This window comes from Oculina patagonica, chromosome 7 (genome assembly GCF_052425735.1).
Source record: "Oculina patagonica isolate OP01 chromosome 7, crgOcupat, whole genome shotgun sequence".
Taxonomy (NCBI): domain Eukaryota; kingdom Metazoa; phylum Cnidaria; class Anthozoa; order Scleractinia; family Oculinidae; genus Oculina; species Oculina patagonica.
In genome coordinates, this window is record NC_135764.1 from 17,196,561 (window position 1) to 17,221,535 (window position 24,975).

The 24,975-nt window shown below is 37.4% G+C and overlaps 1 protein-coding gene and 1 non-coding gene across 3 annotated transcripts; one reads left to right on the forward strand and one right to left on the reverse strand.

The window, feature by feature from the left end:
- Positions 1-484: 484 nt before the first annotated feature.
- LOC144661307 (formin-2-like) lies at positions 485-19,403 on the reverse strand. Of its 2 annotated transcripts, XM_078522009.1 has the most exons (7): positions 19,297-19,403; positions 13,889-14,370; positions 8,836-9,200; positions 7,664-7,873; positions 6,904-7,110; positions 5,149-5,414; positions 485-4,982 (listed from the first exon to the last, which is right to left on the reverse strand). In XM_078522009.1, exons 2-7 carry the CDS (start codon positions 14,322-14,324, stop codon positions 4,697-4,699), a joined length of 1,770 nt encoding a protein of 589 aa, XP_078378135.1. In that variant the 5' UTR covers positions 14,325-14,370; positions 19,297-19,403; the 3' UTR covers positions 485-4,696. The 2 variants fall into 2 exon arrangements, with proteins under 2 accessions (XP_078378135.1, XP_078378136.1); XM_078522010.1 differs by lacking the exon at positions 19,297-19,403 and having other exon boundaries at positions 13,889-15,265.
- Positions 19,404-24,835: 5,432 nt separating this feature from the next.
- Trnat-cgu (transfer RNA threonine (anticodon CGU)) lies at positions 24,836-24,936 on the forward strand. The gene is made up of 2 exons: positions 24,836-24,871; positions 24,901-24,936. It is a non-coding gene; the product is annotated as a tRNA-Thr (tRNA).
- The last annotated feature ends 39 nt before the right edge of the window (positions 24,937-24,975 follow it).

Below are 24,975 nucleotides of genomic sequence, written 5' to 3' on the forward strand. Positions count from 1 at the left end.
AATCATCTTTTTATTATCTCCGTAATATCAGCAATATAAGGAAGTACCTGTCATCCACCACTACTGAAATACTTGTTCATGCGTTTGTATCTTCAAAATTGGATCACTGCAACTCTTTACTCTACGGCTTACCGAACTGTCTAATAAATACTCTACCTTCTGACATTAATTAAGAACAGCTCCTCAGTGTCCCTTTTTAAACATAAACTTAAAACTTTCCTTTTTAAAAAAGCATTTTTATAACTTTTTAGCAACATTTTTTATTAGTCTAAGATTTTAAGCAATTTTTGTAACCTTTTAACTATTTTTATTTTTTTTTCTAATAGTGTTTTTAATATTTTTAACGTTACTTCTGTAAAGCGCTTTTGAACTTTTAGGATATTGGCGCTATATATAAATATTCTATTATTATTATTATTATTATTATTATTATTATTATTATTATTATTATTATTATTATTATTATTATTATTATTATTATTATTATTATTATTATTATTATTCCCCTCCAGGTCATTCGCGATCTTCTCCTTTTCCCTTCTGCAGTTCTGGCACGTCTTTATAGGACGTGCCCGATCCATCTCCATCTTCGTATCTTTATCTGTACAGATAAAGATACGAAGATACAATACAATTAGTCGTATGATATTTGATTTGGCCAGAAGACTTTTAAGTATCGCAGTCTCCTGCATTCCCTGTGAAAAGCATTCAGTTTGTTCGTGTCTGCGGTGGCGGTTCTCCAATAGGACGGCCAATACATTAGTGTTAAAACATAAAAATGCGCAGCTTGGTCTTAGAGCTGTACTTTGATGACTTCCATAGGGGCTGTAGGGTAGCGAATGAGGTCTGCCTCCGTTTCACCATACTTGTCTAGCATTGCACCAAGCATAGTCTATGCACCAAGGTATGGAAATGCCTCAACGTCTTCCAGTTGGTTACCCTCAGCAGTGAAGGAATCGCTCAAGCGCATGGTCTTGGTTTTGCTTGGGTTAATGCTAGGCCCAATAACCCAATAACCTCGGCTGAATCATGGAGGCGGGATGTCTCTTCCTGCATGTCGCTATGTCTGCTTGCTAAAACGGTGCTATATCCTCTGTGTAGTCCAGATCTTCTAGAACGGTGGTGAGGTTCCAAAGCAGCCTTCGTCTTTTATGAAGCGTATTTCTCATGACCCAATCAATCACAATTACGAAGATGAAGCCAGACACGACACAGCCCTGCCTCGCACCACTTCGCACCTCAAACCAATCTAATGTTCTTTTGCCTTCAAGGGCGCAGCTTGAGCTATGGTCATACAGATCTCTAATAATGATAATGCATATGCTAGGAATGCCGTATTCCTGCATAATGGTGCTTAATTTTTTTCTGATGACGCTATCGAAGGCCTTTATGATGTTAACGAAGTTCACACTGCTCACTCATGTATCTGAGTGTAAATTTCTGTTCCATTGCTCCGCTTCGTTGTCTGAATCCAGCCTGCTCTTGACGCAGCTTATTATGGTCCCTTTCTTCTAGATTTTCACAGTACGCGATCTGCTCCAGTCTGATGGGACGTTCTGCTCCGCCATGATCTTGTCGAAGAGCTTATGGAGCTTCTTGATTAGCGTGTCTTGCGTGCACGTAAGTATATCTGCATAGTCCATTCCTGGGCTCTTCCTGTTCTTTAGTCGTGATATGGCGCCTCTTATCTCAGCTTGGCTTGAACTGTAAGTTTGTTATATCCTACATCTTCACTCAATATGCGTTGACATGAGGCTGCCTTTTTTTTCAATGGGAAGCCGTCAATGGTCTCATTGGATTGATATAACAACTCTCGTTATAGCGGACACGCTCGAGGTGTCGTTTAGTGTCCTTTATAGCGAGAGTCCGTAATAGCGGGAGTCATTTCCAGTCAAACCTCTCTTGCTGGGGATCTGGAAATTGTCCGTAATAGCGAGTGTCCGCAATAGCGGGGTGTCCGCAAGACGAGAGTTTCGAGAGAGTTGACTGTAGCTGGTTCTTAAGTTGCGAGCCGAATTTTCCCCAATCTTAGATGCGATGCGATGATTGTTGCAGTACGTGTGTAATAGGATAGAAAAAATGGAGTCAGAGTGACTAGCCGAACTGTATACAACCTGCTTATCGGAGGAATAATCTTTCCTCGCCGTTGCCTTCACAAGCTTACATGGTGTTCTCCAAACGATGTTTAAGTGAAGAATGCCTTCATTATTCAACTCAGAAATATGTGACTGATCTGTCTGTCTATTCTACACCTGAAACGGTTCCAGTCAACAATATAAGGAAGCAAGTGTCTTCAAAAACCAAACAGAAGCCTGGCATGTTTAGGTTTTAAAAAGGCAGTAAAGAAGAAAAGTGCACTGAGAACACCAGCAACGTTGAGAGCCATCGAGAGTGAAAAAGAACATGAAGCTTGTTGACTTTTGTATGGGTCAGAATGCTGGCAGTGATAGAAAGTTATCTAGGAAAGCTGGTGATCTCCCACACAAAAAGTCTGCGAAAAGTATTTCGCATTTTCTGGTCTCAGAACAATGGTTTGCCTGAACGATGCAAACATGTGTACCATTAACATGCAGGCCCTGGAGGTGGATTGACCAGTGAACCATCACAACGTCAGCACTACACTAGACACCTGAAGGTAGGCGCAGTCTCACTGAAAAACCAGTTCATAAGAAACGTGGAAGAGAAACACGACAAGCGAATTAAATAAGGGGATTCCAAACGTGTTGACGGATCGTGGCGATGTCAACAAGTCATGACATTTGTTAAAGGTTCTATACAAGAGAATCAGCCAAATAATAATAAATGCAGTTGCTTTTTTCCGGGTTTTTTGCAAAGTGCATACTTCGTAGGCATACGTTACGCGCAAAGAGGGTCATGTATGCAATAACTGCGCGCAATGTTTTTGATTCCTTATATCTCACGAGGGGATGTTGGATTTCAGAATTCTTGAATATTCTGCATTTATAAATTATATATTAGAACTGAACTACGTCAAATATACGGTTTCTTTGATGATAGAAATCATGAAAACAGGTTGGCCGCAACGAGAGGTCTTCTGCAGTATGAACAAAACATTTTGGGAATGTCATTCCAAAAAGCAAAAGAAGTGAACCGAGTTTAGGTAGTTTGGAGAAAGCAATGTTTGAACATTTTGTGCCACATAAATTTTATTATCATAGTGAACATCGTCATCATCATCATTATCATCATCATCTATATTATTATTATTATTATTATTATTATTATTAATTATTAACATTATCATTATTAAGTAAATGTTCACCATGGAACCATTATTTATGGCCAACTATTCTTTACAGAGTGATTTTACTAAACCCTTAAATAATTACTAGATACTATTAGACACTTATTCCATAGTTTTCTTTTGTTTAATTTTGACTATTATGCACTTACTAGCTGTTAGATATTGTTTTACAGAATAAATAAAATTACTTTAGTTCCCCAAAGGAATGCTATGTACAGACAATTGTGTCATAATTATTTATGTCGCGGTTCAATGTTACCCTTGGTATAATTTGGTATTTTTCTTTGTTCTGGTGTATGGTAATATATGATAATGAATATAAAACGAAGGAAAATACCAAATTGTACCAAGGGTAATTGCAGTATATTGCATGCAGTATACAAAATATACTGCATGCAGTATATTTTGTACAATTTCAAAATAAGACATACATTTTAACAACAAATATAATAAATAAATAAATAAATAAATAAATAAATAAATAAAAATAAATAAATAAATAAATAATAGATGAATAAATATTATGCATGTTCCTCAATTTGAAATACTTAAAATTCAATCTAGCACCATCCAGCAAGCAAGCAAGCAACACTATTTGTGGTTTGCTACTGGACTGGCTTGGAGTGCAATACAAAGCAATGCCTTGTTATATTATCTCATAGTTTTCCATCGTTTTAATATTTGTATTCTAGTGTATTTTTATATTTTATTGTAAATAATTTTAGAGGGCCACTGGTTTGTTAGTGTTTTTATGCTATTTTATTGCTACCCTCATTAAATAAAGACTTTACTTACTTACTTGCCTACAGAATGAGTTATTTTTAGCATCTTTACTATACACCTTACCCCATTCTTTGATAAGTCGTGACCATTACAATGGCCCTATAAAACGCAAATATTATAAGTAGACTGCCTAGATTTGTCAAGGACATGCATTGCAAATTTTAAGAGATTCTACTACATTGTCAGAGCCATGTTGGGCTAGCTACAGTCAAACTTGTCCTAACAGATGCCTCTATATTACAGACAAATCACTTGGTCCTGACCTTAATCATATAATTTCTTCACAGTTGCTACTTTCAGGATTTCCTTACAACAGGAAAATTTTATTCACTAATTTCGAATTTACTGACTGTTGCCTTCAGCTTGCTGCAAATACAATAACACAGACATCCAGAAAAGAACATGGAAAGAGGTATGCCATTTTTGTCTTCAATTGCAACATATTTATGTTCAAATAAAAGAAAAAAAAAACATATTAATAGCCTAGAAAGGTGGGAAAAAAGGACACAAAGGAAATAATAATACAAACCAGAATAACGATAGTTTTTAGTAAAGAACACTGCTAAAGATAAATTACAAATATGATGAGCTAGAAAACTGCAGGTGTGCCAGCTGCCATGATATAGCTCTTTTAATTCTTGTTAATCTCTAGCTTGGTAGCCTGATCAGTTTAGCATTTGACTTCTTTGAAGAGGCTAACTTTAGCTTTAAACCAGACACAGTTGCAGGTTTCACTGCTATTCCTTCCACCTTTTCTTTGTAAACTTTTTTCTTTGTCGCTTCATAAATGTCTTTGGCAATAAGTTGTTGCTCCTTTCTCCAGAACGACAAGAAGTCAGAGGTAAACTTGGCCCAGTGCTCGAAGAATTCTTGTGGTGGAGTGCATGTAGCTACAGAGGGTTTAACACTGAAGTATCTCCAAAGACAGGAGTACCTGACAACATAACAGAACTTATTTTAACCCTCAGTCATATATGCAAATTCATACCCCCACCATGGTACAAGTGGGAGGGAGGGTGGGGTGGGGTGGGGGGGGGGAGAGGAACCTCTCCAAAGCTTTTCATTCAATGCTTCTAGCTTTGGAAAAAAGTATTACTTACCTTTTCTTACATTCTGTTAGTGTTTGGTCCAGCTCTGTTATCTCTTCTTGACTCTGCTCCAGAAATGAACTTATCACATTTCCAAATGGTTGCTGCAGTTTTTCCTCACTTTCTTTAAACACTTTGGAGAGTTTTTTATCACATGTGTCTAGTTGCTTTCTCAGGGTGTTAATTTCTGCTTCTATGTCTTCAAATGTCACTTGAGATGCTGTCTTTAGGTCAGATGGGTCTGGCAGTGGAAACTTGGAATTTACAGTCCCTGCATTCTAGGGGAAAGGGAATAACAATACCAGTGGTTACATTATCTTGTGTCTAATTATCTACATCATCTTAGGGTACGTGCCTCTTTCAAGCGAAAAAAGCAGCAGGGTGAGGGGCAGATAAATCATGATTACAATCTCACTAGCTTCAAGGAGTTCCAAAACAAAACTCAATTTCTCAGAGCCTCCAACTAATGTGAAGGTACAACCAATTTAAAGATTCTTGATTTTCAAGGTATGTTTATTTTGATTTTCATGGTATGTCCATTAGCAATGAGCAGAAATTAAATGAAAGCATTGATTACACGAGGCCAACCATATGTGTTGCAAACAATTATAATCCACTATGATGTTAAAAAAGCTTAACTATATGCTCTTTTATTTGCTACATACTATCTTTATATTAACATGTGGGGACAAGTTAAATTCATACAGGGTTGGAAATTAGCGTCGCCCGCCGCCCAGGCGAGTGTGAACTGTCGGGCGAGTACAATCACGGATCACTCGCCCGGTTTGGCGAGTACGATTTCAATATTTATTCAAAATAAGCGGAACTTTTACTTTCCAATTTAAAATAATCTACACTGTCCATAAGCCGATAGCTTACCAACTTTTGAAATCTCCATCAAAGCTATTTGCTTGCAAACTACAGGTATTTAGGAATACATATCAGATTAAACTGTGTTTCAACTTTTAATGGAAGTGTCTCGTGTTTTATTGTGGAGTAGGCATTTTCAGCGACTTTTCATTCTATTCTGATCGTGATCGACCACTACGGTGGCTGGGCGAGTGACTGACTGGGCGAGTGCAATTTGAAGGTCACTCGCCCAGATGGCGAGGCTCCGGAATTTTAGTTTCCAACCCTGTTCATAGGAACTGAGATTGAGGGAATTAAAAAAAAATGGAATTGAAATATCGCATTGAAAAGTTCTAATCAATGACAAATTAACCCTCTTTAATATAGGGGTCCAGATAAGTTTAAAGGAAGTTATGGCGTTTTTATACATAGAAAAGGCATTGTATTGTATTGTATTGTATTGTATATTGTAAGGTTATGACTTGCACCATGTCTGCTTTATATACAGTATATAATATTATGATATATCATGCTTATTGACTAGACATTGCCAATTTTTGTTGTAACAAACTTTTTGCATGTTTTTTTTTATTATCTAAAACCAATAATGTAGTGTAGCATAAACAGTGTAATATACCAGTATGTAGCAAATATTGTGTAAAATGGTGTGATGTGTTAGTGTAATGTACTATGTTATTACAAAGATTATTTAAAAAAAATTGTTGAACCAAATTTATTTTTCTCGCTTGATGTATTTTACTAACTTGAAAGTAAAGCACATCAAGATAGTAAAGTATATAAAGCGAGGAAGGTAAAATTGGTTCAGCAATGGGTAATGATATGAGGGATGACTCGGTGCACTTAGAGCATTCACCCATGAAGTATATAGCTGTAAATAAAGAGGACAACTTAACTTACCTCATCAAACTTTTTAATATAACTGGTTACAAGATAGTGCAGCAGGTTGGTGGAATTGTCTTTGCATTTTACATCCTTTAGTTTAGGGAGGATATCCAACTCAAAACCATCTGCTTGTCCTCGAGCTACATTGCCGCCATTCATATAATTTCCAAAGGCAAGCACCAGACCCAGAACATTAGTGACCTCCTTGCTTGTCTTGAGCATCTAAAGATTGAGTTATTAAAAATGAATTGAAAGGAACATGTTATTAATATTAAATTTACCACACAATCCAGCAAAAAAAAATAACCATGCTTCTCCAGCCTGTTTGAGTTATCAAAAATATTGACAGCTGGAGTGCAAATTACCAGCTGATCTACATATAACCTGATGTCATTTGGTTATAAACAATTGCCTTGCATTTGTAAAGGAAAGCAGCATCAAAACAGGAAAAAACTGACAACCATATCAGCTTGGTCATTGTCATGATGGTGGTCATGGTCATGGTTGTTGTTGTCGTCATGCATGGTTGTTGTCAACACTGTCATCATCATGACCATCATCACTGGTACTTTGCAAATGCAAATCAAAATTTCCTGGTAGCCATTATTCACCTGGGTGAAGAGAAGTACTATGAGAGTGAAGTGTCTTGGCCAAAAACACAACACTGTGGCATTGGCCAAGACAACCCAGACAGCTTGATCTTGAGTCCAGCACAGACCATAGGACCTCTCTACACAAAGTTGTACACACTTAATACTTAATTAGATATTGGTACCTCACAAACCAATCTAAAGTTGGTAAGCTTCTGTCCAATTTCTGAGAGAGAGTCAGTCACAGTTGTTTTTAACATCATACAGAACAACCGTTCCTCATAGCAGCTAATTCTTGACAAATCCATCAGAAATTGTTCTGGTCTGTCCAGTACTGCATCCGAGTTCTTCTGATTGAAAGAATTAATTTTTTGAAGTTCCTCTGCTGTAGGCCTCTAAAGGAAAATAAAATATTGAATTTTTTTAGTTAATGTCAACATTAGCACCATCTACATGTACCCTGCTGGTTCTTCGGTTTTCTCTTTTCTATATCTCAGTCAAACTAAGTCAACAGTTCGTTGAAAATAACAACAACCTAAGTCCACAAAAAAGCGGCAGCAGATATGAAATGTCACATGGAAAGAAAGAGGCATACATTTTATGTTCCTACTAAAGTTAAGCGTTCAATGCTTTACAGCTTAAGCTGAATTACATGTAAAACGCGACACAATATTTGGCACGTTGTTTTACGTAAGTTTGAGCCTGTTGGAAAGGTTTTTGTCTCAAGCTTTTGCAGATTAAAATTATTTCAGACCTGATTCATGACTGCAGTAGCTAACAGATTGATTTCACTTTTGTATCCGTAAATGTTTTTCTCAGATTCACTTCAAAACTTCTCCGAAATGTCAACGAAGCAAACGAAATGTAAACCAGAACATAATACCATTTTCCGTATTTGGAAGTTAGGCCCAGTCCTAATGACTTGAAAACGAATGGTTTTCGAAGTTGCTGAATTTTGCAAAGACACGCTACGTACTTGATACGCTAAATGCGAACAATTTCAGCGTTTCTGTTTTAAAATGAAGCAGTTATTGTTTTTAATGGGATTTTTTATGCCAATGAAACAAGGTTACAAGGAAATTGAAGTCAAAGGATGGGAGTGGAAGATCAATGTTTAGGCGCCCATGCGGGCTCCTTGAACAAAAATTTAGTCGCCCGCGCTCGTTACTTAGGCGCCTTTGGCGACCGGGCGCCCGTTAGGCAGCAGCCTTGCCCTAAAGAAAAAACAAAAATAATAGTAACATTAAATAACATAAAGATAAAATCTATATACAATATATATACAATTAATATAATGAATAAATAATATGATTTGAATTAATTTTATATAATTTAATAATAATTATTAATTACTCACAATTTCATAGAGAGAGCTCAAGCTTTCTTGATCCATAATAGAGGTGTCCACATTATAAAGCGCCTCTTTAATCTCATCAATATGAACATGAAGGCTGCTTAGGAAGATTCCCACAGCCTGTGATCTCTTGTTGTCCAACAAATGAATAACTTGCTGCTTCACTCGGTGCATTGATCTAGAGCCTGAGATAAGTTTTCCTTCTGGTTTTCTCTCCACTTTGGCAAACCTTTCAGTAAAATGATTGACATTGATAACTGGTTCTTCAAGTTTCGCCCACACTGTTTCATTGGCCTTAATCTCTGGGTTGCTGTCTGACACTTGATTTAGCTGTATTCGCTTCCAAAACAGTGGTTTCATTGGGGATGCTATATGAAAAACAATGTTTAAAATTGATCAACAGGCTATTCAAACAAAATGCCCCATTGATAGCACCTTTCACTAATAGTCCGGCGGCATAGCTGAAGAATTGTGTCATTTTTGTTACTAATCTCATATTTTGCAGATCAATAGAGATATGCATGGTGATTAACTTCTGCTATAGAACCACTCTCAGTTTTCACCGTATTGCCTGTAAATGGTGTTCAAGTTTTTCCTCGCCGAGACCCCCCGCGAAGACGTTCGTCATCTTTTAGTAACTCAGGAATGACTCAATCATTTGTGCAAAAAAGTGAAAATTTGGTATTAATTTAAACATTTACTTCTAAAAAAAATAAATTTTGAGCCATTCATACAAACAAATACAAAAATTAGTGGATGATTATGCTGCAAAAATTGTATGCAAATTTGTTACTTGCCGGTTAATTGTCTTCATTTGCCCGTGTTTTGGCAATATTATTTTCGCAGTGGCATTTTAGCACAGGCAAAAGAGAAAATTGTTAACGGATTTTCAGTGACCAGCTGGTATTACTGGGCTGTTGTTTAAACTTTTTAGGGTCAGCTATGTCTTCCAGTTAAAAAAAAATATATGAAGAAATCATCAGGCCAAAATGCTGAAGCAAATGCGTATTTTGCCAAGAACATACAAGTGAGAATAGTGAATTTCCAGCAAACTCGAAACGGAGCAACCGTGGTGCTGGATATTTCACCCTTGAAAAGGATTTGCAGAGTTTTATGAGACTAAAGAACTTTACATAGACTTACCAGAGCCAGATGCAGGTGAGAGAATTGCTGAGAGTTTGAGGCAGAATGCCTCATGGGCTAGGTCATACCACGTACTATATTGCGAGAACTTAATTTCGCGAAAATGGAAATAAAAGGGAATATTTCGATTCGCCGGACTTACTATTCGCACTTTGGCCAAAAGATACGTTAAAAACATAAAAATAAAATAAAAATCTTTCGCGAAAATCGCGAAAATTAAGTCCTGCAAACATAAGTATCAATAAGGTAGTAAAATACTACCAAATTGAAAACGCTTCAGTAGGAAAAAAACAAATTGAAGGAAATGCATCGCATAACCAGGTGATATTGAGATGTGGTATTGCTAGTACGACTGTAGGACAGAAAATGCTGTTTCTTTTAGGGGGACAAGCCACTTCGGGGAAACGAATATTTCGTGCAAGCACCATAGAGCTAGTACCCCCAAGTGTTAAAAAAATAAAAGCTCTCTACTGCCTTTTTTGGATTGCACTCATTCCGAGGCGATGATAACTCACACTATAACTGCTATTGGCAAAGCCGTAGAGTACGTAAGTCCGGGACATACTGTGGTTATTGCTTGCGATCAGCCGCTCTTTGCTTTAGCAAAAACAGTCAAGTGGGCTCAGAAGAATCGTACATAGGAAGATAAGCTGGAAGTCATGCTTGGTGGTCTTCACATCGAACAGGCGGCATTAAAGGCTTTCGGAACCTGGCTCGCTGGCAGTGGATGGGTTGAAGTTCTGTCACAAGCTAAGATCACTACAGCAGGAAAAAAGCGGAATCGCTTCTCGACTGTGCACATATTACGCGCACTAGGTACTCTTTTAAGGAAACTGCAGAAAGTTTTTTTTATTCTTCAGAAACAGGAATGCAGGAAGTATGTGAAATCTGTTTAGAAGGTCCAGAAGGGAGAAGAAGCTGATGCGATTTACACGTGGAGAAGTAAGAAAGAAACCGCGATCCCTATACAAATTGAACTTATAAAAGAGGACGGCGGGGCGATAGGCCTGACAGAGAATCCAAGTGTGTTGCTAAAGTGGATGGTATCTGGACCTGAACTAGCGAGGTTGGTCCTCAGACAGTTTGAACATAGTGATGAAGACAAGCACCCACATGCTGCCCCATCACGAGTACTTTTAGCCTGCGTTGCAGACGAAACTAAACTTCATTTGCACCCTTAATTAAATTAAAATTGTAATACAAGATGAATAAAAATTAGATAGGACTAAGACAACAAAATACAGCAACACAGAGGCACAGACAAAAAATAAGAAGTTTGCTTATATCATAATTTAGTAAAAATAAGTTGGAAAATAGAGTATAATTATGGACAGATTAACTAGCAGAAGAAAGGAGTTAAAGTGTGAATGATGAGTGATTTGGTTTTCAATTTCCTGATCTGAACTTGCAAACAATGCATAAATTGCATAAATTAAGATGCGGTTGCTATAGCGATGGCAATTTATTCCGTTGTACATCTCGGCAGGGCAGCTCCGGGCCATTCCTATACACCCACATATCCATATCTCCTGTTAAACATGAAGAAACTCGCTTTCCACATGTAGCTCATTTAAATGCAGTTTCCATGGAAACAGCGTCTCTGTCGAGATGGTTCTATAGCTTAAAATGTTTATCTCGGTAGTCTCTATCTGAGTGCCAAATTTCAGGCTGGTAACAAAAAGTGCACAATTCAGCCGAAATTTTGAGCTATGCCGCCGGACTATAAGGTAGCTTTGGGCCAAGACTACCAATATATACCAGTAAAACAGGGTTACAAATTTTAGAGATGCCTAGATACAATTTGGAATGGCGGCATAAGTCCTTTTCTTTCATCGCCGCCAGGATCTGGAACTCAATACCACCATTTGTAAGGTACGCTAATGATCTTTTAACTTTTAAACAATTACTAGGTAAATATTTTAGGTTTTTTAAAACCTAAAATATTTACCTAGTAATTAACTAGTAGTTACCTAGTAATTACCTAGTAGTTAATTTTTAACTCTTTTAGGCACCTTTTATATAATACATATTAACATACTAGATTATATAATTTTTTTTTTCTTTTATATAATTTTGCGTTCCTAGGTGTCGCGTGGTTAAATAAAGTATTGTATTGTATTGTATTGTACACACAAACTAAAAGGAAAACAATAACGAGCTTCTTGAACAGGCAGTATTAAATTAATTGGCACAGATGGAGTGATGATGTCAGAAGGTAAAGGTGATGACATTAGAAGGGGAACAAAGACCAATACTCGTCATGGCCCATATGTTTGGCCAGCACAGCATCAACAGTTTAATGGAACTAGAGTTAATCACAGATGGCATATCTTGATGATATAAGCCTGTGCAGTACAATCCATCTCAATCTTGCCCTTTTATAGCCAAACTTATTTCTTCTCAATAATCAACTGTTAGTTTGATTGTTCAGGCTGGTGTTTTTTTTTTTTAAATAAACTATCATTTTAAGGTTTTCTTCCATTTAAGTGTTTTCATTAATATATATTGTATTTATTTTTTAATTAACACTTTTGATTTCCCCGATTTCCGTCATACCTTTACTGTTATTTTATCCTCATTTATTCAAACCGCACGCTAACTCCAAGCAATTTTCATCTCCCTTCAGGTACAGTACAATCCATCTCAATCTTGCCCTTTTATAGCCAAACTTATTTCTTCTCAATAATCAACTGTTAGTTTGATTGTTCAGGCTGGTGTTTTTTTTTTTTTAAATAAACTATCATTTTAAGGTTTTCTTCCATTTAAGTGTTTTCATTAATATATATTGTATTTATTTTTTAATTAACACTTTTGATTTCCCCTGGATTTCCGTCATACCTTTACTGTTATTTTATCCTCATTTATTCAAACCGCACGCTAACTCCAAGCAATTTTCATCTCCCTTCAGGTACAGTACAATCCATCTCAATCTTGCCCTTTTATAGCCAAACTTATTTCTTCTCAATAATCAACTGTTAGTTTGATTGTTCAGGCTGGTGTTTTTTTTTTTTAAATAAACTATCATTTTAAGGTTTTCTTCCATTTAAGTGTTTTCATTAATATATATTGTATTTATTTTTTAATTAACACTTTTGATTTCCCCTGGATTTCCGTCATACCTTTACTGTTATTTTATCCTCATTTATTCAAACCGCACGCTAACTCCAAGCAATTTTCATCTCCCTTCAGGTAATTTTTTAAATAATTTTTCCCCTTGATAACTTGAACCAGGTTTGTCAATACATAACAAATCAAAACAAACAGTGAACTGTAGGCCAAAACAATGAATTTATTTTAAAGCAGCCATGTAATCTTTGCCCTTTTTAGCATTACACAAAACGTGTCAGTCCAGTTCAGGTTTTGCTGGTTAGTGTCGCTTGAAGTGTGCCTGGCACTGATATAATTTTATGCAGCAACTAAAAATGTATTGTTCCAATTTCACTCGACTTACATGTATTTATGCTAATTGAATTTGATTAAAATGTACATTGTATGAATAGAAAAACAGTAAAGCCCGGTTTGTCTTTATTGCTGGTCATTTGTCCTCAGCTCCCGATAACTCAAACTCTCTAAAACTTGAACATTTTTTTTAGTTTCCCTTAGCTTAGGTTTGAGTTATTGGGAGTTGACCGTAATATTTTCTATGTCTATAATAATAAACTATTGTACTTCTAATTGGCATCATGTAAGGCAATCAATTAAATGAACCTGTAAAAACCACAATTATTAATCAATTATAGTATGTTTACATTTAATATCATAATTTTGTGGTTTACCTCCAAATTATTTTTAGCGGTAGTTAATGCTACTACCTATTGCAGTTTAATAGCACCTTAAACTTATATTTGATTTGGATAAACATGCATTTCCACTTTTTACACTGTGTTATAAGCATTATTTGGGCACAAAATACCTGGTTTTATGGCTTTCTTTCTTGATACAGAAAGCTTTCTTGAGGTAGCAAGGCCTGACAATTGAGTGTTAGGAATTCCTGGAAGTGGGGGAGGTGGTGGAGGGGGGCCATGGCATGTCTCCAGGCATGATGGTGGGGGAGGGGGCGGTGGAGGTGGTGGCGGGGGAGGAGGAGGAGGTAAGAAAATAGAACATTCAAAGGAAGGAACAGCAGCATCTTGTGAAACTGGGAGAATAGATGAATTTAAGCCATGTGTTTCAACTGGGGGTGGTACTGGTGTAGCAGGAATTTTGCGCTCAGAAGGAGTTAGTGATTTAGTGGCCAAGGAAGGCTGTGCTGGAGGACAAGGAAGTGGTGGGGGATAGTGCATACACTTTGATATAGAGGGGCTTGATGGTGGAGTCCTAGTTACTGGCAGGCCTGCTCCAGAAAACATTGAACAGCTGACTGGCTTACTGATGGCAAAGCTTCTGGTGGTAAACCTACAAAAACAAAATCATCAAAAATAAACAATTAAACCATCCATTTGGTTAAGTTTGCATGTTTATCATCATTCCTGTCATATATAAAACAATTTACAATGAGTCATTTAAAACTAGTCATAAAATATTGCGATTTCTGAGTTTTGATTGGTTTAGAGGCCAATTTGGTATATGAGCTCATATACCATGGACTACAATATATTATGGTAGGGGTATGCATCACCGAGAGCTCAAATATTGCACTTTTTGGTGTGTTATTTAATTAACAATAATAATTATAAATGAAGAGAAGATCCTGCTAGAAGATCCTTGCATTTCATGTATTCATTATTTCATAATAATATATTATTATTATTATTCCACCTTGGATGAGGTAATATTTAAAATCCAAAAATATCCTACAGTAATGAGAGAACTTGTGTAAAATCTGTAATTTGGCCAACTTTACTCGGGAAAATTAAAAGTCAAACATTACCAACAGACAGGGCTCGAGAGTAACTTTTTTGCTAACTAGCCAAGTGGCTAGTAACAACTTTAATTCTACTAGCCAAAACTGATTTTCTACTAGCCAGAATGTTTAAGTTGTTTTTTATTTGCCATTGGGGGGGGGGGGGGGGGTGTTGTAAGGGAACATATTCTAACATTTAAATTTTAAAAGAAATCTTAGACCATCTCGACATCTACACACAACTTCATCAGGTATTCGTCTTTATCCAGATTACTTTTCTTGTTTTTTTTTTTTGTTTGCTTTCCTTGCTCTTTCTGCTTCCACTTGCAGAAAAATACCCTTGGATATCCATACCATGCGCGTTGTGTCAAATACTAGCTTGTGTTGCTTTTCAATCACCTATGCGTCATATACTAGAAGTCATATAAAAATGAAATCTGTCTGTCGTCATTTGGACCGGAAGTGATACAGATGTTGACGGAAGTCTGCGTGTACAAAAATTGTGTGGACGGAAGTTGTAGAACGGAAGTAATTTTATATGCTACCCCTGCCCCCTTAGTAACGCCAAAAATAACTTCAGTGAAGCTCAGATGCAAATGTGAAAAGAAATGAAATCATTGTATAGTGTAATAAATAAATTAACATCAAATGACAATTTCGGAACTACTGGTCTACAATGAACCAAAAATAAAGCTACGTCAACTACGACTACGACCCGCACGTGTCGTTATTACAAAAAATTATCAAATGTATTTTTTCATTTTTTTTTCTTTTCTGAGACCCCTCAACATGTCCTCGGCCCTGACCCCAATCTGTCTATGTCCAACAGAAAGTATAAAGAGCGATCTAAAAAAATATTCAATGGAATTTTTTTGGTATGTTTGAAGTAGAGTTGGTTTTGGCTCGTGACGTGACGCAGCTGATGTTCACCCGCACGCGACCCTGCACGCATTTCTGTACGTGCACAATGAACCAAAAATAAAGTTAAGTGAACTCTTTTTTTTAGAAATGCACGATCTGCGCATGTCGCCGAAAATGTATCAAATGTATATTTTTTATTAAATTTCCTCTTTCTAAGAACCCTGGACACGTCCAAGTAAAACGATAAAGAGCCATTCAAAAATTAACTTATGACGTTACGCAGTTGATGTTCACCCGCACGCATTTCTCTATGTGTACAATGAACCAAAAATAAAGCCACGTCAACTCTCTTTGTAGTAATCTCATTTCCCGTGACTCACGTCATCCGTTTTACACGACGTGTTCGTGCGCATCTTTCTCTCAAATTTTATTCGCTGCTCAATCCATGAACAATGATTGTCACTGCCCGGTAGATGCGTGCTGACAGAAAGGTTATTCAAAACGCAATTCAGTAATTTAAAAACGGCTGAAACGGTAACAAATATTCATTTCATTTCTTTTCACATGTGTATCTGAGCTTCGTGGAAGATGTGAACTATTTAGACACTTTCCAACCAGAAGAAAGCTCGTAACCACAATGTCCACACGTTTTAGCAGTAAAAACATGTTCTTCAAATATCGAAATTATATTTGTCAAGAAGACGAAAAGCTTTAAGATCGATTAAAGCGATGTATTGGTGAAAAATATTGTGAAAGCCCTTTCCGTGTTTAATTGTTATGTAAATATTCTAGCTTTTCTGTCTGTGTTGTTGTTGACTTTGTACATTTTCCATCAATAATAGCGCTAAGAAGAGCAAACAAGACTGGATGTCTTCGGATGTCTCGTGTTTGCTGGCACGGAAGGGTAAAAAGAATGTGCATGCATGCGAAAAACTTGACTGTTTCGCAATTCCTCCCCGCGTAATACTGATTCTCGACCTAGGATCTTCTCTTCTTATCATTTATATTTTTATTATGCTTATCGTACCGCGATCCGGAAACGAAATACTATTTCTTTTTTAAATAACTGCTTGTGGACTTTTACGTAGCGGGGAATGGGGCCATGTAAAATTACTTCCGGCTGCCTCAATGGACTTGATCGCTTGTGTCAGCGCGTGTTAAAATACGTGAAAATACGTTTAGGTTCCCTAAGGTCTAAACAGCTCGGCAACTTGATTCACGTTGCACCATTTTTAGAAGTTGTGAAATTGTGATTTCATTTCTTTTCACATGCATATCTGATTTTGACTTTACAGGGGACTGTACTTGACTTAAGGTCATTGCCCTGTTTTGCATTGCGCATCCTTACTGCGCAGAATTTTAGGCGTAATTAGCGCGCGCGCGAGCACATCAACAAAATGGCGGCTTTTTTCTGTGCGGCTTAAGTCCGCGAGAGAAGTAAATTGTCACATTCTCCTAAACGAGCCTGGTGACCTATCAATTTTTTCTCATATTTTGGGTGTAGCGATCAAATTCTTTCTGTAAAATGAAAACAGATCAATTCATGTGTTTGAAAAATAAATTATCGCTAAAAAAGTGTACTTTGCCAGTACTCGCAGAGGAATTATAAAGGAATTATATGGAATATACATGGTCGTCCTGCTCCTAAACGAATCTGGTGACCCCCCTTTTTTATTTCAAAATTTAAGTTCCCTTGAAGTAATAAACCAGTAGGCGAAGTTTGGTTAAAAATCTATGTTCAGTTTTATTTCGGGGCAATGACCTTTAGTGGACTGTACCAGTACATTTTCATTACCCACCACCACTCCCAAACCCTACCCCCCCCCCCCGAAAAAGGCAGAAGAATGAGCTGGCTCTAAGTGCCCTTTGATTTGGTTTGAATCCCCCCTTCCTTGACATCAAGACATGCAGTGCACATGGTTAAAAATGACTCTGCATAAATGAAATCTCGTTGAGTTTCGCCATACTCTGCAGGCTGGCACACAGCCAGCATAGGATAAAGCGGCAAGTACTTCATGGTAAGTCAACATGGTTGCCAACAAATAGTTGCAAATAAATGCTAACAAATGGCTAATAAATAATACGCAGTGGCTATTCGTACGGCACCCGTACAGCGACTTCCATTTGCTATTCGCACGGGAGTCAGAAAATATTATTAAATTTCTGTGTAAGTTTTGATAATTTCCAGTCCAAAACGTTATATTTAACTTTGGAAGAGTAAAGCGATCCTATAATGCGCTGTTTAGTTGAACCAGACTTATTTCCGTAGGCCCTGTATACCATACGTGAACGACTCACATGACACTTAGAATTTTTACCGAACTCACGCATACGTCACGCTACGAAAGAGAAAGGGCCGTACGGCGACAAGTATTTGCTATTCGTACGGGATTCCTCTGAGCAAAAAAATAGTAACCAATAAAGTTTTTAATGTCTTACCTGTTGTTTGAATGCAAAAACGTCGAGCTACATTGTATGAATAGAAAACACTAGTCCCTGTACGGTGGAGGCCGTACGAATAACAACAGCATGGGACGGAATACGGGAGTGCACGTACACACTAAACCTTTTCCTGATCAGTGAAATACTCAGCGATGTTTCCGTAAGAAAATCTGGGTAACGTTCATCGCAGTATGGATGCTTGTTTTCTTCTTCCACGATTGATGATGAATCGATCAACATAAATAGCACGGAAAGCTAGTTGCGTATGCTCCCGGGATAAGCTGTATTTCGTTTTGGAAGCTCAAAGTTTTGCATTCAAATAACAGGTAAGACATTAAAACTTTATTGGTTACTATTTTTTTTACTCAGAGGAATCCCGTACGAATAGCAAATACTTGTCGCTGTAGGGCCCTTTCTCGTAGCGTGACATATAATAATAATAATAATAATAATTACAAATTTGTTGTGCGCAAATTCCATACATAAATGTTCAAATGCGCATATTTACAAAGAAAAAGAAAAAAAAAAATATGCGTGAGTTTGGCTCGGTAAAAATTCTAAGTGTCATGTGAGTTGTTCGCGTACGGTATGCAGGGCCTACGGAAATAAGTCTGGTTCAACTAAACAGCGCATTCCAGAATCTACTCTTCCAAAGTTAAATATAACGTTTTGGACTGGAAATAATCAAAACTTACGCAGAAATTTAATAACATTTTCTGACTCCCGTACGAATAGCAAATGGAAGTCGCTGTACGGGTGCCGTACGAATAGCCACTGCGTAAATAATAACCAAGCTTACCATGCAAACACTGTAATTGCAGGGCAACTATGTGGTATACTAAGATACCGAAAAAGCAGAGACCTGCACCGACCACGTGACCAAAACAAAGACGCATAGTCGAAATTATTAATTTTAAATTTGCGCCGAAATACATACATACATGGCAGACGAACATCAACGAAATTTATCTGCTCCAGGCTTTCGGTTAATTGTGGAGCAGCGCGAGAAACGTCAAGTGAAAAAATTGACGGGGACAGCTTTCACTCGCGCTTGCCGTTCTGATCTTGGGGCTGCTCCCCAATCAACATATAACATGCTATGAACGAAAATCTCCTATAATCGTTTTGTCTGCATGCACAGTAACTGTAAATCTAAAACATTACAGAGAACCTACCAAATTAAGAAGCTGTCTCCTCCATCAAACACAGTGAGAAAATGTGACAGTCAAAGATTTACTGTATGCTGCCTCAGACGTCGTGCTCAGGCTTTCTCTGCCTAGAGACATAAGGGCTCTGGGACGAGAATGGAAATGAATCTATCGAATCTCGAATCATTCTCGTCCCCATAGCGAATAAAGAAAAAATTGCAAGGCCGATTGAACGGTTTGGGACTGTATTGAAATTCCAATATTTCGGAAGGCACGGCCTTCCTTCTTCAGGGTCTTACAAAGAATACTCTAAAGGTTAAACGTTACAGATATAAAATGTGGGAAATACGATACAACGCGTAAATAACAATGGTAGAAAAACAAAAACGTTAAAATTTGAAATTTGAAAGGATAAAGAGACGTTACAACATGAAATAAAAGAAGATATACATATATAATAAGATGCTATAAATGGCACTAAAGACTTGAACACCGTAAGCTAATACTAAATAACAACATGAGTGTAAATATAAACTACGAAATGTCATGCTTCATCCTTTATTTAATCCTAAAGGTTCAAGTTTTGACCTCTCAATGAGGTACGCCTCTCTTGCCTCCGAAACGTCACGGAGACATGAGTTAAGAGGAATGAGTGAGCTGCGAGTAAAAGAAAATGTTTAACTGTAGTGGGTTAGAATTGTCAAGTCGGCGAAACGCAACCTATTATTTTGTGACAACGGTGCACTGTACAGTAAAACGTAGAGTCAGTAATGTGAATAAGGAAGTGTCGAAGAGAGAAAGAGAAGGGGGGAAAAGGGCGGAGGAAGAAAGGGAAAGAAAAAGAAGGAAGGAGAGGAGAGGAGAAAGGATGGAGAGTGGAGAGGGAGAGTGAGAAGGGAGAAGGAGGAGAGAGGAGAGAAGAGAGGGATGAGTAATGACAAGGAATAAAAAGGGGTGAGCTGAAGGAAGAGGTAAGGAGAGGGAAGGCAAGGGAAGCGGGAAAGAAGGTGGGGGGTCGCACGGGGGAAAGAGGTGGATCGTCAGGCGAGGGAAAGGGCATGAAGGGAGGCGCGAAAGAAAAAAAGAGAGACGAGCAAAGCGTCACTAAAAGAAACAAAAGAGAAAAGTAAAAGAAAAGATTATGGAAGAAGAGAGGTCACAAAAGCACGAAAGAAAAGGTGGAAGGAAGAGAGAGAAGGAACACCTTCGTTTGAAGTAAAAGGAGGAAAGGAAAGTAATGGTTGAGAAGAGAGTATTTGTACAACGAGTAAGTGCCAGTTAAGTAAAAAATGGGAGAAGAGTAAGTAGGGAGACAAAAACAAAAAATAGAGCGAAGAAAAAAAAAATGGGCGAAGATGAGTTTAGCGGCCGGTATGCGGACCCCCGAGGAAACAGCCTTTTTTTTCATTCATCAGAAAAGAAAAAAATGCGCGAATTTTTATTTGTTTTACGAAAAAAGTATTCAAGGAAAAGGTAAAATAGCATTCCCTTTTTGTATTTATTAAATTTTACATTAATATTGTTTATATATTTTATTATTATTTGTAAACCACTGGAAAGAGATTAAAAAAATATTATGTTAAATAATAAAGTAGAGGTGGATATGAAAAAGATTGACAGTTAAGTAAAGAGAGAAAAAAAAAACACAAATTCACCAATTAACACTTGAAAAAGGGTTAGGGAATAGGTAACTAAAATTAAATAAGTGGAGTATATTTAATTACTCAATGAGTACAAGCAAGTAAAATCTCAATGGACAGTTTATGTTATTGAGTCGATTTTAAATTAATTAAAGTTTTTTCAATATATTCTTGAATGTAAGTCACCAACCAGAAGAAGGTAAGAGAATGGATAAATGGAGTGTTGTATAGTCAAAAGATTCAAGAGGGAATTATTCAAGACCCGACTCAAGATAGAACCACGATCACCGTAAAGATTGATGGAGAGCCACACAAGAACAGAAACCATGGTTGATTGAAGAATCCAGGAAAGAGGGGGAAGAAAAAAAATAAAGTGTTGAGAGAAAAGATGTTCCACACCAAGAGAATAAGAACGTTTTTTTGCAGTTGAGTATGGAAAGGAAATGCACCAGCAATAGTTGGGACAGCCTAAACTTTCTTAATAAAGAAATAAAAAAAATAAAAAGGCAAAAAATAAAATTAACCCAAATTAGAGAAAGAAGATAAAGATAGGAGAAAAGATAAAAAAAAATAAAAATAAAAAAGGAAATAAAAATAATAAATGGATTAAGTTCTAAGATATTTAGTTCAGCACTATAAGTAAGTGGAGAAAAATAAAAATACAGAAGTAAAATAAGTATAACAAATAATTTTTTACAGAATTATAAATAACTTTGTAGGAAAAATAAACACAGATATATTAATAAATACTGCCACTAAAAGAGAGTGCTCTCAATTACGACAGCTTTCATATTACATCTCACTTCTTCGCAATCCAACACTTTTCTCAATTTCCAACAAATGCCTCCGGGTGGCCATAAATCGATTTTATTTGATCGACCACTTAGCGACCGTTTTACGAACATTAGAAGTGAATTTAAATATGAGCTTCACTTTTGGTCTCGCATTAATGCATTTAGTGGCGAAACAACCAAAATAAAAGAATTAGTTTCGACTTGCCAAAGCTTGTCGTTAAAATAACAAGAGTGTCTTTCTTTAGAAGAACAATGTTCCGTATTGCCTCTTTCTGTTCACCACGGAGGGAAATATTTTCCAAACTGAGACCACTAAGCGCCCGTGACAAAGACTTCTCGAATCCCTCGAATCGTGGCTCGACGGCCGCCATGATAATGGCATACAGTCTATAGACACCTCACGACTGCATACATGAAGACGGAAGTCCTAGAATCTAGGACTGGAAATCCTGTGTCCCCAGAGCCCTTTGTTTCCTCGTGCCTAGGCCCTGCCGGCTAAGAGAAACGAAAAGGGCTATGGGGACGAGAATGATCTCGAATCAATCTCGAGCCCAGAGTGAGCCCCGGCTCCGCGATCCGTCAGCGGTTGGTCAGCGGTAGGGTCGCCGGGACTCGACTCACTCTGGGAAACTGAATAATAATTCAGTGTCTTACTGGTCCTCACAGAACAATAGAAATCAACACGGAAGTCTGAAAAACTTCCCCGGAAGTAAACCAAACCGGAAACCCTGGAAAAACATTTTTTGTTTTCCATGGTCAAATGTTCAGGTGTATCACCTTCATTTTGTAAAACACCTAAGAACTCGTCATATGGCGCTACATAAATGAAGTATTTTCTAATTCTACCATTCTTTTTGAACTCAAAAGATACCTTGAATAAAAAAGGACTTCCTTTAGGCGTCGATTCTGAGCGGAGTTTTAAAACAACAACCACGGCGTCACCAAGGACAAGGTCGATTGAAAACTCAATTTATAGTTGACTTAAAAATCTCGCTAGAACTACTGTTTTCTTTCAAATCTCCGTTACGGTTGAAAAACTGAATATCGCAGACAGTGCTCGATTCAAAATAATAACTAATAAAGCAGAATTTGAACATTACGCGTTGTTGTTTTGCTGAAAAAAGGAATTGTACAATTTTGTGCACGTGAATTGCGTGAATGTGTGTACGAGCTGAGTCGCCGAAATGCTAATTACACCATTTGAATAGCGTTGACCAATGTGGCCTTTAACGTCTTTATTAATATTACCGCTATTTGACGAGGAAAAAATTATTTGCTCGAAAACATGCAATCTATCATGATAAGATGCGCTGTCAGCGAGAAGCCTTTGAAATATACGAAAGTCGCCAAACAAGAATTTTTATCAACAGAACAATAGCTTGTCCGTGCGTTGTGCATTATGTAAATTTCTTCACTGTCGTCCGCAAAACAACAGCGAACACATGCACACAGTCAGGCGGAATCTTGGAAGGCAAACAAGATCTTTGATTTAAAACCATTATAACAGTATGCACAAGAAAGAGACTAACGGAAATCAAAACACCAGACGCTCTTTTGTTGACTCTCTCTTTTGTTAACTGCAGAACGTTTTTGTTACTTTTGTTGCTTCGATAAACACCAGTTCTGTCAATACTGTGTTAGAAATAGTTCAACTTTCTCGATTTACTTCCGTTCTGGGAAATTTACTTCCGCTTAGACCTGAGAGCATGCGCAATAAAAACCGGAAGACCAAGGTTCTACCTGAAATCGACCTGAAATTGATCTGATCGATTCCAGTTTCCCATAGTCCGTCCCGTACCGCTGACCGACTAGACGGACTCTGGGCTCGAGATTGATCTCGAATCTATAATGTTCGCCTTGAACGTGCGTTAAGGTGGCTCGTACCAGTTTTCAGGTTTTTGACTGTGCGACGTTTGGAAGAAAATGGCCACAAAAATAATTAAAGATCGTAACAAAATTTTTGTATAATTAAATTACCCATTGTGTTGTTGATCCAAAATATCAATAATTACGTCATCAGTGGTTACCATGGCAACGGTGGCAATGATTTTTTGGACCCTTTTTCAGCTTCCAGTGCTTATATCTTGAAAACTAACTCGATGACCCCCATTTTTTTTCTCGTGATAACTTTAAGCATATGAAAAAGAAACTGTATAATTAATTATTTTAAAAAAATTCTACGAAGCGGATTTTTTGCAAATGCAAAAAAGAGCAATTTGTAAGTAATTAAAAATTGCTTTCGTAGAATTTTTTTAGATTTTTTCTGGCGTTTCCTTTACATAAAAGGAAAATATTAAGGCAATAAAAAATAGGGGTCATCGGGTTAGTTTTCTTGCTAAAGCCTTCGCGAACTCAATAATTCCCACGCGCGTTTCCGCGCACTTTAAAATTTCGATTTTAAAAGTTTAGTATTTACTCATGCTCAGTTCTGACTACCGCTGATCTTTGCGGGCACATACGCGCGCAACACGCGTGGACTTCCCCTCGCTTTGTCTGCGAAACTTTTCGGCTCAGGATTTCATGGGATTTAGCCAGTTTCAGTTAGCGCCAGTTGTGCCTCTTAGGTCTTACTGTTTAGTATTTCTTTGTCTGAATAATCATGTGTTTGAAAGCGAACTCAAATAAGCTGAAACGAGAAAGTGGAATTGAGTCACGATCTCCGACAAGATCGATCGTAGCACATGCGAATTTGCTTTTGTAACTCGAGCAGTGAGATCCGAAAACATTTTGACTGTCGAACATTAAGTTGACTTAAAATGTTCTTGTTGAAAAAACTTCAGTTGAACGCGGAATTTATTTCTTAAAATGAAGAAAAGCAACCTCGCACTCGGCCGCCATGTTTGTTTTTCTTTTCAAATCTCGCGCGTGACTCGTGGGCATGAAGCGTGACGCGCGCGCTAGTCACCAGATTTCCCACGCAAGAAAAACCGGTACGAGCCACCTTAATTAAACATTTAAAATGGCAAACTGTTGTGTTTCATCATGGATAATAAAATTATCCATGGTTTCATGCGATGTGTGAGCCGTTTGTGAATAACCTACATTCACTGGATCGACAAATAGTCCAATGCAGCCGGAGTCAGTATTTTCTTAAGTTTAAATTTTAATTTTTCTTCACATTTAAAGTGAATTGGCTCGGTGGCCAAGTGGTAAGGCGTCGGTCTCGTATGCGATGACGTGTTGTCATGGCAACCGCAAACCGAAGATCGCGGGTTCGATCCCCGTCCGGGCCTCTTTTTTTTTTTTTTTTTTTTTCTCTTTTCTGTTTTTTT